At 56.0% G+C, this 15332-nt stretch overlaps 1 protein-coding gene across 1 annotated transcript; it reads right to left on the reverse strand.

Annotated features, from left to right (window-relative positions):
* Positions 1-540: 540 nt before the first annotated feature.
* Positions 541-14969, reverse strand: TRIT1 (tRNA isopentenyltransferase 1). The gene is made up of 11 exons (XM_062509057.1): positions 14814-14969; positions 9439-9579; positions 8927-9025; positions 8572-8720; positions 7561-7703; positions 7208-7319; positions 7001-7113; positions 5928-6005; positions 4286-4395; positions 3851-3968; positions 541-1126 (listed from the first exon to the last, which is right to left on the reverse strand). The coding sequence occupies exons 1-11, from the start codon at positions 14967-14969 to the stop codon at positions 987-989; spliced, it is 1359 nt and encodes a 452-aa protein (XP_062365041.1). The 3' UTR covers positions 541-986.
* Positions 14970-15332: the final 363 nt, after the last annotated feature.

The following is a 15332-nucleotide window of genomic DNA, read 5'->3' on the forward strand; positions in this document are numbered from 1 at the left end:
AAAACTTGTGCTCTACCAAGCCTCCAACCCTCCCAGGCTTGCATTTGCCAGGAGAATCCCAAACACCCTGGAAAGGCTGTCCTGGTTTCACCAGAGCAGCATTCCAGGCACAAAAGGCACTCACATCCTCCAGGAACAACGCTGGGACACCAACTGCCTGGCGGACACAGCACCAGGAATTTGCTGCTCAGTAGCTTGGATTCAAATTCAGGGCTGGTTCCCAGTGCCAAACCACAGTGTAACCCCCTGGGAATTCTGCCTTAACTAGGACAGGCTCATCTGTTGCAAACTCGATGAGATCATTTCCAAGTTCCTGTTTAACAGGTGCCAGCTCCTCCTGCACCTGCTGTGTGCACAGGGCTCCCTGCCCCCACCACGCTGGGAACATCTGCTCAGCTCCCTCAGGAGCTGTGGAAAAGGTGACTGGGAAAAGGAACCAGACCTGGATCTCCTGCCCCGTGCCCAGAGCAGGGAACCAGAGCCAGGTAGAATCAGAGAGCAAGGAAACCGCGCTTTGTTAACAGGGAGGGGAACCCACAATAATCTTGTAACTTTATTTGCATATAAAAGAACAACAAAAAAAAATCTTCTCCACAATAAAGGCAGCCAGAGCTCGCTCAGCTCCAGAGCTGCAATCCCTGCCAAGCTGGAGGAGTCGGGGTATTTCTGTCTCTGAGATTCACACAACCACATACCAGCAGCTCAGCCATCCCAAGGATGCAGCTCCAGCAGGAATTCACACTTTGCATGGGAGAAGGCTCCCAGCAGCCTTGCCCTGGGGCCCAGCCCGTTCCAGGCAGAGCTGGGGGAGCATGGGAACACAGCGGGATGAGGCCACATGAAGAGGAGCTGATGCAGCCACACACCTGCCTCACCCCCCCCCCCCAAAAAAAAAAAATAAAATTACTCAGCTACTTCAAGGTTGTCCAGAACTAAGGAGCTTCCTCTCCATGCAGGTGGATGCACAGCTGCTCCCTTTTCCAGGCCTAAGGCAAAGGCAGGCTGCCATCCTCATCTGAGGTCTCTGTGTCCCCACTGTCCCCCACAGTCCCTCCAGCATGGCTGGACGCCTCCAGCTTCCTCCTCTTCTTCAGGTGGTGCAGGTGGGATTTGGACCGTGTGTGAGCTGGAGGAAGTGGTAAACAGAGTGTTTAATCCGTGGAATTTGGAGGAGGAAACAGATGAACCCTCCACACAGGGCAGAGCACCCTCCCTCCTGCACAATTCACTCCTGAAAAAAAAGTGAACTCCCAAATCCTGCCCTGGCTGTTCCTCTGGACACTTCCAGGCCAAACTATCGGGGCCCAGAAGAGGACAAAGCTCCCAAACCTCCTCGGAATTGAGACAGGGAAAAATCCTGGTTCTTGTAAGCAGAAGATTTCAGGTTGTCACTCCCAACAAGTCTGCTCCCAACCCGTCCAGGGAAGAGGGAATGCATCTCCCAGGAGCTGGCACTTTGCAGGCTGCAGGTGAGGTTGTGCAACTCCCTGCTCCCCATGGAGAACTGCCAGGATCATTTGTAGGACTGCATCCCTGCACCACAGCACTGGGAATATCCTGTGCATCCTACAGGGCAACCAGGGAAAAGCCTGGAGGAGAATTAAATTCCTGAATAACTCCAGGGCAGTGCCCCAGCCATGAAAGCACAGTAGCAGGAGTCAGATGGGAACAGAGGGGTAATCCCAGGGATTTGGTTTGGAGCAGCAGGAGCTGCATTTCTCGGTGAAATCACATCCTTAAGGAGAGCCAAACCTCCTTATCAGTGGTTTTATCTCAAGGGAGGCTTTGTCTGACCATCTCTGCGGGGGCGGTTTTGCCATTTTCAAGAGATCAGAGCAGCAATTAAAGCACAAACTTTTCAAGCAGGGCCTTAATTAAACGAGGCTATGTGCTCGCTTGAATCAAGGCCCTCAGGTGTTTTCCAGCCATCCTTTTTCTGCCAAAGAATGAAATCACATGCAAAGCTGCTGCTTTATCACAATGCTGGAGGGTGACCCTCAGCCTGAGATAAAGTCTTGACCTCCTGTAATTTGTCACAAGCAACACCAAAGCTACAGTGGCTGAGGAAGTGCTAACTGCTGCTGTCTGAGGAGCTGTGCTCTTGAAGTCCACATAAATTGTAAAATAAGGTAAAATTTTTAAATCCCCCAGAGCCAGCAGGGCACTGAGAGGCAGCTGCCAAAACTCTCTGTCACCTAAGAAAACAGACCAGAGTGCAGATCTACCCAGCTCCCACCACTGTTTTCACCTTCCTTTTCCACTTTGCAGGCACAAGTAACACCCAGGATTTGGAGCATTTATCTCCCTCCATCTGGGGATCTGAGCCCAGTTCAGCTGGATACAGAGAATAACAGCTGTTCTTGCCTAAGGGAGGCATTGTTACCATCAATTGGTATTTGGGGTGACATCCCTAATGACATGGAGCTGCAGCTGTGGGATTTGGGGAGCACCTCAAGGAGCTCCCATTCGGTCACAGAACTTGCTGGACCTAAAAGGATGACAGAGACCTCAAAAGCTTTCAGTTCTGGACAAGCAAAGCTCCTTCAAAGCACCTCCTGAGACAGCCGAGACCGGCTAAAATAACAACTGCACTTAACTGATCTCATTGCAAGGAGCCTCCTACTCAGAGCCAGCTCCTGTCTGCTTTCAGCACTTCCCTCTCAGTCAGGAAAAAGCAACTCCTTCAAACCCAACAACCTGGGAAATTTATCTTTGGTTGTGTCTGCATCTGCTGGTTTTGGCTGGGGCAGAGTTGATTTCCCTCACAGTAGCTGGTCTGGGGCTGTGTTTGGATTTGTGCTGAGCACAGGGCTGATAACTTGGGGATGTTTTGTTATTGCTGAGAGTTCTGGAACTGCCTCAAGGCCTTTCCTGCTCCTCACAGCAACACAGAAGGGGCTGGGGGTGCACGGGGGGTTGGAGGGGACACAGCTGGGAGAGATGACCCCAGCTCACCCCAGGGACATCCCAGACCATCCAGCCCACACTTCCTAGGGGGAAGGAGGAGGAAATGGGGATGATGGAGTTTGTCTTCCCCAGTTTTCCTGGGGATGGCTTAGCATTTGCCCAAGCATGGCAAGCAATGAATTAATTCCTTGTTTTGCTTTGGTTTCTCTATTGGACTTTAACTCAAGCCACAAATTTTCTCACTTTTACCTTTGCAATTCTCTCTCCCAGAGACAGAGTGGGTGAATGGCTGTGGGGGGCTCAGATGCTGGGGTTAAACCATGACCCTGCACATCCTCTATTTGGGCAACACGTGGAGATTTACCAGTTTCATTTCTGCAGCCAGTTTCTCCATGACTTTTTGTTTCTGGTTCTCAGCGTGAGCCTCCCAGCACAGATAAACTCACTGACTTAATCTGATTCCAGCTGAGCTCTTTTAAAGTAAGTCTATGGAAAATAGAAAATCCCTTTTCTATTACTATTACAGCTAGGAATAGTTTAAAAAGAAAAATAAACACGATAGGAAATACTGGAGTAAAACTGAGCTATTAAAAACATTAAGAAACTTTCATTTACACAACAGAATTTTAGAGGAGAGAGATTTGCTCTGTGCTTTTTGAGGAAGCATCCCCCAGTGTTGTGAAGGACCAGGAGCTCTGACTAAACATAGCAGCTCTGAGCTTGATGCCACATACAGATCCCTGGTGTGATGCTCTCTGTGTTTACTGGGTGCTGGGGAAGGAGGGGAAGCCCAGGGGAATCCTGACAGGATTCAGGATGGCACAGTTCCTGCAAACAATCCTTGAAAGACCAGGATCGTGATCTGGAGGTCATGCAGCCACAGGGGAGCTGCTCCATCACCCCAAAGCAGCAGAGCCCTCCCAGGTGCCCTCCTGGGCCCTACCTGCCCACTCCCTGTCCCCAATGATGAGTCTGTCACAGAGCTCACACACACGACGGCTCCTCTTGTTCTCCTTCTCATCCTGCTCCATCCTCAGGGGCTCTGCCGGGGGCTCACGGCCCTGCAGATCAAATATTGCCTCAAATTGGTCTCTGCCTTGAAAATTTGTCTGTGTTCACTTTCATAGAGGTTGGGATGGGAACTTGTCAGACTCTGACACTGAGGCTGGCAAGGCAGACGCCGGAGTTTTACCAAAGTGCAGCACTGGGCATTGGGGAAAATGTTCAGCTGAGACAACAGATTTCTCCTACTGCAAGGAAATGCCCAGGCTGGGCATGTGAACAGCCAGCCTTGCTCCAGGGACAGACTGTGTGCAAAATGAGGGGGCCTGGAGACCACAGAGAAGTTAGTCAGTGTTAAGCCCAGCTCCCATCCTACCTGGATGAAGCTCTCCACAATCTCCAGGGCAGGTTTCAGCACATCCTCTTCCCACTGCTGGAGATCTGACACCTCCAAGCCATAAACTGGGGGCACATTGGGCCCAGGACCTACAGAAACACAATGAGGCAGGTCAGCACCAGAAACCCCCAGCACCCCCTCCCATAACCCAGGGGGAGCAGAGGGATCTGTTTTTTCCTATTAGCATTCAGAAGCCAGCAGCACCAGCCTCTTCAGAGCCAAAATTCTCCCCTGCAAGCAGCAGGAACACCTCAGGACTCAGGGAAGCATCTTCACAGCTGGCTGCATTTGGGAGAGTGTTCTGGAATCTGAGCATGCTGACAGCCCATCACAACAACAACATCCTCAGCCCAGCCCTGGTCCACAGGAGGCTGAGAGGATGAAAGAGCTGGATCCAGGCACAAAGCCACCACACCACGCTTACAAGGAGATGCAGGCATGGAGCCTGGCTGAGGGATCTGAGCGTGCAGATTCCCACTCAGAGCTGGAAGTGATTGTGCAGGGGCTGATGCTCTTGGCTCCTGGCAGCAGGACATGGCAAGAGATGCTTTACTAATGACAAGGGACAGGTTCACAGCCACCCCTTTGGTCTCCCCTGGCCCAATGCCAGGGCACAGGGCACTTGCTGCAGCCTAGACAGGGTGAAACAGCTGCCATCAGAGAGTATCACCTGCTCTCTGGGTGACCTGGCTGCTCTCCATACCTCACCTGCCCTCCACGGGCACTTGGCTGTCCCTGCCTGGACAAAGCCATCAAAGGCTCCACGTGCCGGTCCCCAGCAGGTGCTGGTTTTATTGCTGTGCCTACAAACAAGCCCCTGACAGGCCCATCTGAAGCACACCTGCCACCAGAAAGGTGAGCTGAGCCACCCAGCACATGGCTCTGGCAAAGCTCCTGTGCCTCCTGCAAAGTCCGTCTTTTTTTGACTTGAGTTTCTCCCTGTCTTCTCTTTTTTTTATTATTATTATTATTTATTTTATTGTTGTTTTGCCCCTACTGAGCACCTTTCAACAAGTGCCCGACTCCCAGCTGCTGCTGCTGGCCCTGCTCCAAGGCTGGGGCTGGGATGGGGAAGTCCTGCTGGCTCCCTGCCACTGCAGAGAGCACGGCCTGGGCTCGCAGCAGCCACGGGGCTCCTGCTCCTAATCTGGAGGGCAGCTGTTAAATGGGCTTTTCTCCCTGCCAGGAGCATGTGTGGGTGCGTGGGGACCCCCTCCCTGAGCCCCTCAGGAGCATTTGGCAGGATAAGCTGCAGGGATGTTGTGACTGTCATCATCTAGTGGTGCCTGATGTGGGGCTGAGCCTCTGCTTGGGATTTTATCCCTCCTGATGGCCCTGCTGCTGGGAGGGGATGGGGTACAGGAGGAGGAGCTGGCTCTGGAGTGTCTGTGATGAGAGTCTGTGGGCAGGACACATCCCAGGAGGGACAGGAGATCTGCTCAGCAACCCAAACCAGGGAGGGAACTGGGGGAGGCACAGCCTTGTGGGTGGATGGGGACACTGGGTTGCTCCTGGAAGGTCTGGCTGGGAGCAGACTCCCAAACACAGGCTGCCCCAAAGCACCAGTGTCCCCTCTGGAGCTGGAGTGGGGCAAGAGGAGAGGTGTGAAGAGAGGACTCACGTTTCAGGAAGCGGTTCCGGACCCATTTGTTCTGCCTCCGGGCATATCTCTTGGTCACCTGCTTGAGGGCCTGGATCCCTTTGAACAGAGGAATTAAACAAAAGAAACAAAAAACAAGAAACAAAGGTCAGTGAGAAGAAGCTGTCAGCTCCAGGGGAGGGAAATCACAAAAGGAATGTTTGTACTGGATGGCACCATGAAAATTATTTTTACTGTCAGTCTGCACCGAGAAGAGGCTGAGCCTTGACACACAGTGGAGGGGCAGTGGCAGCACGGAAAGGCTGGACAACATACCCCAAATATCCCTGAATAAACAGAGGGTGCAAAGAGCCCAAACCCTCCACCCTGAAACTTTTAGCAGGTAGGACAACCTGTTCAAGTGCTGCACTGCTCTCATAGTGCCCAATTCTCTGCACGAACAGAGCCTAGGACTGCTATTCCGACCCAGTAGAGGATGATTTACCACCCTACAACTGTTCAACATTTAGTACCAGGCTTATTTAACCCCTCCTAATCGTCTCCTGAGCAGACACAACAAGCTCCTTCTGCATCAGACTTGTTTGCAAGCCTTTTATCATTTCTGTGGTTTCTTCTGTCTCCACCTCCACTTCACACTGAACCCTCCTTGGCACAGATGGACTCTGCCTCCAACATCAGCCCAGACATTCCAGAATAACACACCACTAAAGGGCACATCCCTGCTGGCTGATCCCCACATTCCTCCTCACCACAGTGCTGATGACATGCTGAGTTCTGCTTCATTCCTCTTTTCCAGCCCTGCTCTCCACAGCATTCACACCCCAGATGGGATCCCATCACCCCAGTGGACCTGCTCCACATCCCAAGTCACGCTGTACCCCGCACATCTTGCAAGGAGGCCTCAGGAGAGGGAGGGGCTGTTCTGGGTGTGCTCAGAGCTGCTCTCCAAGCATTGGAAAACAAGTTCCTGCCCCTCTGGGCTGGCAGAAGTGGGAAATGCAGAGAGAAAGGGGCAGCTGGGGCTGTGACCTTGGTTTAGACCATCTTGTGGTGTCACCTGGAGTTTTGTGGGGCACACAGGGCGCTCCTCCCACCTTTTTCCAGCAGCAGGGCACTGGTCTCTGGCGAGCATTTCCCTTCACTGACAAGGTACTCGTGGAATTCCTTGAAGCCAATGGACTGGAAAATGCCGTGCTGGTAATCCTGCCTGGAGAACCAAAGGCAGGGGTCACAGCCATCTCCTGTGGAACAGTGGGAGACCTCCAGAGGGAGGAGCAGAGCAGATTTGGCTGCTCACCCACCGGTTCTCTGCCACCCTCTCTTGGTTGTAGCGGCGGTGGAAATCCCGCAGCTCCTCCAGCAGCCCTGCAGCCACCATGTCATCCACCCGCTTCTCCAGCCTTGCATCCAGAGCTGCAGCAGGACAGCAGGACACGCTGAGGAGCCGTGTCCTGGGGGGCTGGCACAGCCTGCCAGGACATGAGTCAGCACTGCTAGGCTGCTGCTCCACCTGAGCAAGGCAGAGCCCGGCAGGTCAGGGAGTTCTCTCCACACACCCAGTGATGCCAGAGGAATTGCTGCCTTCTCCAGGGAGGAGGTTGGGGCAGGAGCAGGGTGTCAGCTCTTCCTCAGCCAGCCAGGAGCCCTCTCTCACCTGCTTGGTCTGCGTGGAGCCACAGGATGCAGGAATGTGGGTATTTCAGGGGCCCACCTAAGGGCCCCCCACCTTCCTCCTCCTGCTGCTGGTGCAAGATTTCACTGTGGGGGATCCCTGTCTCTTCAAACACTTGGAGGCTCCTGGAAGCAGAGACACACAGAGCTCAGAGGCTGGGTGAGAACGAGCGTTCCCATTGCCCCAGCAGCCCCGGGGGCTCCAGCAAAGGGAACCGCAGACACTCGCCGAGATCCAACCCTCTCATGTGGGGGGAGGGCAGGTCCCAGCTCTGTCCCGTGCCCGGCATCCACACACACCCAGGTCCTGGGGGTGCACTGCTGGCACCCAAGGAGCCCAGAGCACAGCCACCCACTCCTGCCTGGCTCTGGGACAAGCCCTGCAGGGGACAGGGATCTGGCTCCAGCCCTGCCCTTTCCAGCCAGGCAGGGCTGCAGGGAAGGAACCAGCGCTGAGATGCTGCTGTGGAGCTTTGCCACCAGCCCAGCCCAGCCCAGCCCAGCCCAGGAAAGGAAGGAGGGAGGTGGAGGAGCTGTGCTGGTGCCCAACCCTCCATCCCTCTGCACCGTGCGAATGGGGTGGGCGGTGTTCTGCTCCCCGGGGCCAGGGCTCGGCTGGGACAGAGCAGCAAGCCTGGTCTTGCTGCCTTGCTGTTCCCACAGAGCTCAGCTATGTTACTCAGCAAGCAGGGCAGCTTGCTCTTTAAATAGCTCCAGAAAAACCCTGCTACTGCTGGGGCACGGAGCAGGAGCAGCCCCAGAGCAAAGCCCAGCACCCCAGAAGCAGCTTAGGCTGGGACTGTGTGGCCAAAGGGCTCAGATCCCAGAGAGTCGCCAGCACCAGCGCTCCAAGGTCCCCAGGCACCGGCTGTAAGAACTCAGCAGCACCCACCTGGGGTGGGAATGCTCATCCTGCCGTGCTCCCAGGCACACAGCTACATTGGGAAGGGGTGCTGGGCCCTGGCACCTCCTGCCCCTGGCACTCCAAGCTCACCTGGCCACCTTGCGTTTGTCGTGGGGGTGCAGCTTGGCCGCCATCTCCGGGTCCACCTGGCTCAGGCGCTGATGGAGCTCAGCACTGTCCAGCTGCTCCAGCTCCACTTTCCTGTCACTACCCGGCCTGGGGGCACTGCTGGGCTTCTCCTGTGGGGCACAGGACAGCCCTGAACCAAACCTTGTGCAAGGCCAGTGTAAGCAACAAGATCCCCCCAGAGCCATGGGGTGAAGGAGGGCCTTTAGGTTCTCCCTACACCTCTCTAGGAAGGACAGCATCGTGCCAAAGTGCAGGAAGTCTGCCCTAAACAAGGGATTCATCCTTTCCCAAAGGGATTCACAGCCCCTCACAGTACCTTGGTGTTGATAAGGACCTTCCAAAGCAGGGACTCGATGTAGTAGTTGGTTCCTCCCACAACAATGGGGATCTTGTCCCGGGCAAAGATATCTTCAATGTACCAGAGTCAAGGAGAGTAAGCAGAGATGCAGAGCAGGGGGGGGAAGGGCTGTGGGAGCAGCAGCCTGGGGCTCAAATCCCACTCTCCCAGCCCCAGGGAATCAGTAAGGCTGCAGGATAGGGTTAGAGGTGTTCCTCATCTCTCTTTACTCTCTGTCACCTCTGCTAGCCACCACCGAAACTCAGGGACACCCCAGGACTGCCAGGGATGGCAACACTCACCACAGATCTTCCCTGGACTGTCCTGATGGTTAGCTGGGTAAACAAAGCCCCAAGCCCCTCTCACCAGCAGAATCCTCTCAAAAAATAGAGTCAATTGGGATGTGGAGAGCTCAACCTTTGATCCCTCTGGCCATGGAGGGGAGAAGCCTGCTCCTGCTCGGCCAGGCAGGCTGCAGCATGACAGGATATCAGAGGCACAGCTTTGTCCCTGAAATCCACCACGGTGTAGTTGGAGACAAGGGGATCCACAAAGCTGATCATGTGGTGTCTGCAGAGACACTGCTCCTGCGGGGAAACCTTGTTGGTGATGATGTCCAAGCCCTTGTACACCTGGGGAAGAAAAGAGCCTGTCCTTCATCTCTGTCACCACCGCTCTTCCCGCTGTCCCAGTCACCCCTCCCAGCCCCTGCTGGTGTCTGGGACAGGCAGGGGACAGGCAGGGGCAGAGCAGGGGCACGTGCCATGCTCAGGCAGGGCAGCAGGAATCCTGCCAACACCTGCCCCTGCCAGGGCCAAGCTGCCCCTCTCTGGTGTTTGTTCCTGCCCGTGGGAGATGAAGCGTTGAGTCCAACCGCTCGTGACTGCTTTCCTGGTTTGATACAACCCTGTAATTAGGGGTGGGAGGGCTGATTGAGCTCTTGGACAGTGCAGTCAGAGCCTAGGCAGTGTCACCAGCCCAGCACAGAGCTCACAAATGGGGGCCTCCAAGCTGCCACCTCCTCATCTGCACCTAAAATCTCAGATGTTCTGTTCTTCAAACATTTCCAGCACAGCACAGAGTCTCGTGTGAGGACAAGGATCACTGCTTCCTGCAACACGCTGAGGTCTCTGTGGATGCAACACACAACTTCACAGAGCCTTCTAAACACACACAAACAGTCTCAGCTCACGCACACCTTAAAAGTCTGTGACGTGCTGCCTGCTCTCCCTGAGCCTCGTGGATACAGAAGGCAGCAGGGCTGTGTGATCCCAGGGGAATGAGGCACTGTCCTGGCCAAGGTACCAGGAGACACTGGTGAGCACAACCAGCAGCACACGTCTTCATTCTCAGACTGGGGATACACAACCTGTGAGAGCACTGCTGAGAGATGCTGGCCCTCAGCTGAGAGCACAGCAGAGAGAAAAGCCACCCAAACCAACACCTCTGCAGCATTTCTGGTAAAGAGTCAAGGCAATTTGGATCCCAGCAGATGCATCAAATCCACCCCTGAGGCTGTGTAAAGATCAAGGGGCTGCAAGGGCTGGAGCTGCCTCAGCTTGGTGCTCCACCAGCAGAGTCCTTTCCAGTGAGAGCAGATTCCAGGCAGGAGAAAGGAGGACAGCTCCTTACCCTGCTTCCCATGCAAACACAGCCCTCCTCAGCACGGGGAGCTGGCAGCTCACAGTGGGACACATAAAACCCCTCCGTCCAGCCCAGCTCTGTGCCGTGCCCAGGACTGAGCAGGAGGTAGCAAAGGAGGTGCTTTGGAAGGATGTGTTTAGTTCTCAGAGCCTTCCTGCTTAAGAGAAGTCTCCCAGCATGGGATAAACCGGGATGATGGGGAAAAGGACTGGAAATGGCTGCACTCATTTCCTCCTCCATCCCCTCACATAAACCACCCCAGCCAGACTTCAAGAAATAAATTTCCCCTTAATCCCCTCCGAGAAGCTGCCAAGCCTCCAGCACAGCCCCCACCCACTGCTCCCCTGGTCCCAGACAGGCGGACAAGGTGACACAGAGGTGACCCACAGGCACCAGGCATGGAGAGGCAGCAAGGGACGATGCCAGGTTAGTGGAGCAGGGAAGCCCCAGCCCTGCCTGGAGCAGTCATGTGAGCTGCTGGAGCTGCTGGGGTGGCTGAACCAGCTCTGCTCCCACCTTGCTTAACTCTGGAGCTGGGAGAGCCAGGGCTGGCTCCAGCTCCCATCCCAAAAGGCTCGCCTGGGGGGCAGGAAGCAAGGGGGAGAGGGAGGGCAACCAAAGCCTGCAGAAAGGCAGCTGCCCCAGGGAACGGTGAGCAGGCAGGACGGGCCCACAGGCAGCTCTGCCAACGTGCCCCGTGGCTGCGGGCAGCCTATTGATCCCTGGGCAGCTCCATTCAACACGGGGCTCCAGCCGGCACAGAAAGCCTCTGAATTCAGTGAGCTTTGGCTCCGTGCCTGTTTTCCCCAGTTCCAACCCTCCAGCTCCTCCAATTCCCACCGCCTGCCTGAAATCACAGCAAGCACGGAGGGCTGATAGGCAACTCAAAGTCAGCCAGCAGCTCCCAGTGCCCTGCACAGGCACATCCAGGATGCACAGCTCAGGCTGCTATCCCCGGGTTCTCCTGGAGATTAAACACCGAGAGCCTCGCAGAATATCTGGCAGCAAGGGGAGGAATGCAGTGTGAGTGTGTGGGCTGGGAGGAAACAAAGGCAGCCTTTTACACACAGGCAGTAAGCCCGGAGAAGGTTTCCACCAGCTGGCTGTCGGCAGGGCCTCGCACCGAGACGTCCTCCTGACACTCATTTCTATTTTCAGCCAGCAGCTCAGATAAGCCTTTGTTGCTTTCTAAGGCCCCAAAACAGATTAGCAGCAGCCTGGAGCAGCCGGGCTCCGAGACACAGAACACAAGCCAGCACTAAAGATGCTTAGCCTTGATGGCGTCCTCCCACCTCTACACTGGGCTGCAAGGTGGAAAATGTGGGGAAACTGAGGCAGGACACACAAATACAGATTTTCAGGATTTGCAGCCCAGGAAGGGCAGGCTCTCCAGAATCTTGGCTCTGCCACCAGTTTTGTGCATCATCCCAAACTCTGTCACCACTGGGGGGAAAGCATCATCCTCACCCTGAGTGCAAGGAGTGCAGAAGGTGACATGATAGACCCCAAACACATCCAGCCCATCTATGGCCAGGAAAACATCAGGATTTCACAGGGGCCATGCTGGAGAGGGGTGTGGAGGACCCAAACCAAGCAAGGCTGCAAGGAAAGCATGAATGACTCCATGCCCTGATCCCTGCCACGAGAACAATGCCAGCTCTGGAGATGTCCTGACTCCACACACTGGCTGGCAAATGTGTGCTACAGCAACTGCATCACCACTCTCAAGGGGGAATCCCAGAAGGGACATTGGGATCCAGAAGGGACACTGGGATTGTGAGTGGATGGGGCCCTCATCAAGCTGGCACAGGGATCCCTGCATGTTCACTGCCAGGAATGAAGAAACAGGACTGGCTTCACCCTGCCTGGCTCTCCAAGGAATTACTTACTCCTCAACAAAACTCACTGGGATGACAAACAGCAACAGAAAGGACAAAAAGAGAGATTAAGAGGCCAGCAGATTAACCAGAGCTCCTGAGCTGCAAGCAGGCAGCAGTTAAATCTGTAATTTGAGCACAGCAACTCAGAGCCATGACGAAAACACCCTGGAGATGGATAGAGGGGTGCCTGTGTGTGGGAACAGGTGGGCTCGGGGCTCCCCAGCCCCTTCCCGAGCCTGGCTCCCGCTCCAGCAGCTGTCCAAAACACTGCCAGCATTTGTCAGAGCTGCTCAGAGCCCAGCAATGAATGCACAGAGGGGGCTGAGGGCGACACGGTCGCTGGCAGCTGTCAGTCCCGAATGAGCAATGGGATTTCCAAATTCCAAACCCCAGCGAGTCTCCCGCGAGGACAGCAGAGCCAGCCCTGCGTGGCAGGGGGACACGCCACGGGGAGACACAACAAAGGCAGCCAGAAAGCAGCCCTAGCTGGGGGGCACCGGGGGTCACTGGAGCGTGGTGGGGGCCGTGCTGGGGGCTGCTGGGCTCCCCCCCCCGCCTCGCCAGCACGCTGCATTAGGGGATAAAGCAGCCGAGCTGCTCGGCCCTGGCTCCACAGTCACGCTAGAATGAGATTAAAAGGAAAGCAGGACAAGAGGCACCGGAGCCAGGATGCCATTGGGCGCCTGCAGCAGGGTCCTCCCCACACTGCCTGCATTCCCATGGTGGGGCCTGAAAGGAAAAGAGCAAAACACAAGCTCCAAAATGTCCACCAGCAGGGATTCTGCTCCGAAACATCCACCAGCAGGGACTCACAGCGTGCCACGAGGCTCCACACACGCCTGCAGAGCTCGGCATGCAGCAGCAGCCTCGTGGCCGCTGCATCGTTCAAGTCAGCAGCCACTTCCCCAATATCAAAGCTCCTGCACTTTGTGTTTTGCCCTCTCAGGATTTCAGTTCAGCTCAGACCTCGTTCTTCCCCCCCCCCCCCCCCCCCTCCAAGAGCTTAAGGGAAACAGTCTGTAAAATTTACTTTTTGATTGCTTGACCCAAATTCAGGAGGCTGGGATTTTAAATGTAGCTCACTGGGACACAAATGGTGACCAGGAAACAGGGAGGTGAGTGGGAGTTGATCTCTGAGCAGCACAAAGGGTGTTGCTGACACAAAGCACCCTTTTACATAGAATAATAAATACATTTAACCTTAAACTTGATGGAAAGTTCAGGCACTATAGGAAGTGAACAGTGAAAGTGTGGATCAGTAAGGAAAATGCATTGCTAAACAACAACAGAATTGTTATTCCTGTAGTGGCTGAAATGTCTGTCCTGTGACAAAGCTCTTGTAGCTGAACAAAATTAAGACCAAAATAATTAGTTTTGGCTCCTTGCTGTTGACTTATCCCAACGACACAACTGATATATCCCACACTGCTGCCTGCACTGAGAGATGAGATCACAGACACTATCCCTGGCAAGTAGAAAGTATAATTTTTAATACTCTTCCTCAAATCTCTTGGTTTCCCTTTGCTGAGGCCAGAGGATACCACCCTGCCTGCTCACTACCAATTTACTCTAGCTGCTGCCCCCCCTTACTTAACCCTTTAAACCTCTCTGCAGCTTCTGGTGGGTTAAAATTAAAACACCTTCGCTCTGTTTTTATTCCAAAAGCTGAATTTATTTGGGATGGGGGGGGAGGGGGCTTAAACAAACACTTTGCGTTGCCGAGTTCAGAGCCCACAGGGCAGGGAGGGGACACCGAGGCGCTGCTAACACAAACTCAATACAAATTACCCCTGGGACAGGCACTGGGACTGGGGAGCTGGGGACAGGACAGGGACACTGGGACAAGGGGAGCAGGATGGGTTCCAGGGTTGGGGCAAAGATACGGGACAGGGGCACCGGGAACAGGACAGGGGCACCGGGAACAGGACAGGGGCACCGGGAGCACATTCAGCGGGCAGGATCCATCCCGTGGGCTCTCCCCTACAGGCACGCGGAGACGAAGCCCGGTGAAACGGGAGGGAACCTGCCCGGAACCTCTGGGACTGAGCTTCTCCAGGCCCCGACCGGGCCCTGCTGCCCCTCCAGGCCCAGCTCGGACTTTCTGCGATGCAGCCCAGGAGGCCCCGGCAGAGCCGAGGAGGCCCCGGTACAGGCCGGACCTGCTCCAGTACAGCCCAGACCCCTCCCGGTACAGCTCAGACCCCTCCCGGTGCAGGCCCCGGTAGAGGCCGAGCCGCCTCCCAACACCCGGCCCAGGCCCAGGCCCCGCCGGGGCTCCGGCCGCGGTTCCTCCCCGGTGCAGGCCCGGCCGCGGCCTCCCCGGCGCCCGGCTCCGGCCGTACCTGCATGGAGTCGGCGCTGACGATCTCCCCGCCGAGCCGCAACCCGAGCTGCAGCGCCAGCGCCGATTTCCCGGTGCCGGTAGCGCCCAGGATCACCACGAGCGGCCGCGGCGGCCGCGGGGCCCGGCCCAGGCACAGCGCGGCCGCCGCCGCCATGGCCCGGCCGGGGACAGGCGGGCGGGACGGGGGCGGGCCGGGCCCGGGCTCGGGGCCGCCCGCGGGAAGGACGGGGCCGGGCCCCGAGCTCCGTGTTGCCCGTGCCTTCCGGGACTCCCCACCCCAGCCCCCTCCGTGCTCCTGTGTCCCCCTCTCCGTACCGCGGGTCCCACACCCAGCCCGATCCCCTCCCGGTGTCCCGGCTGCTCAAACACATCCGCACTCCCGAGTCCCCTTTACTGCACCCCTCCAAGCAAACCCCTCATGCCCTTGTCTCCGCATGGGGCTCTGCCCCGTGGTCCCTTTTTCGGGACCGATGGGAGGGATGCTGTTGCCATAGCAACGGGGCAAAGCGATGAGGCG

This window comes from Cinclus cinclus, chromosome 26, assembly GCF_963662255.1.
Source record: "Cinclus cinclus chromosome 26, bCinCin1.1, whole genome shotgun sequence".
NCBI lineage: Eukaryota > Metazoa > Chordata > Aves > Passeriformes > Cinclidae > Cinclus > Cinclus cinclus.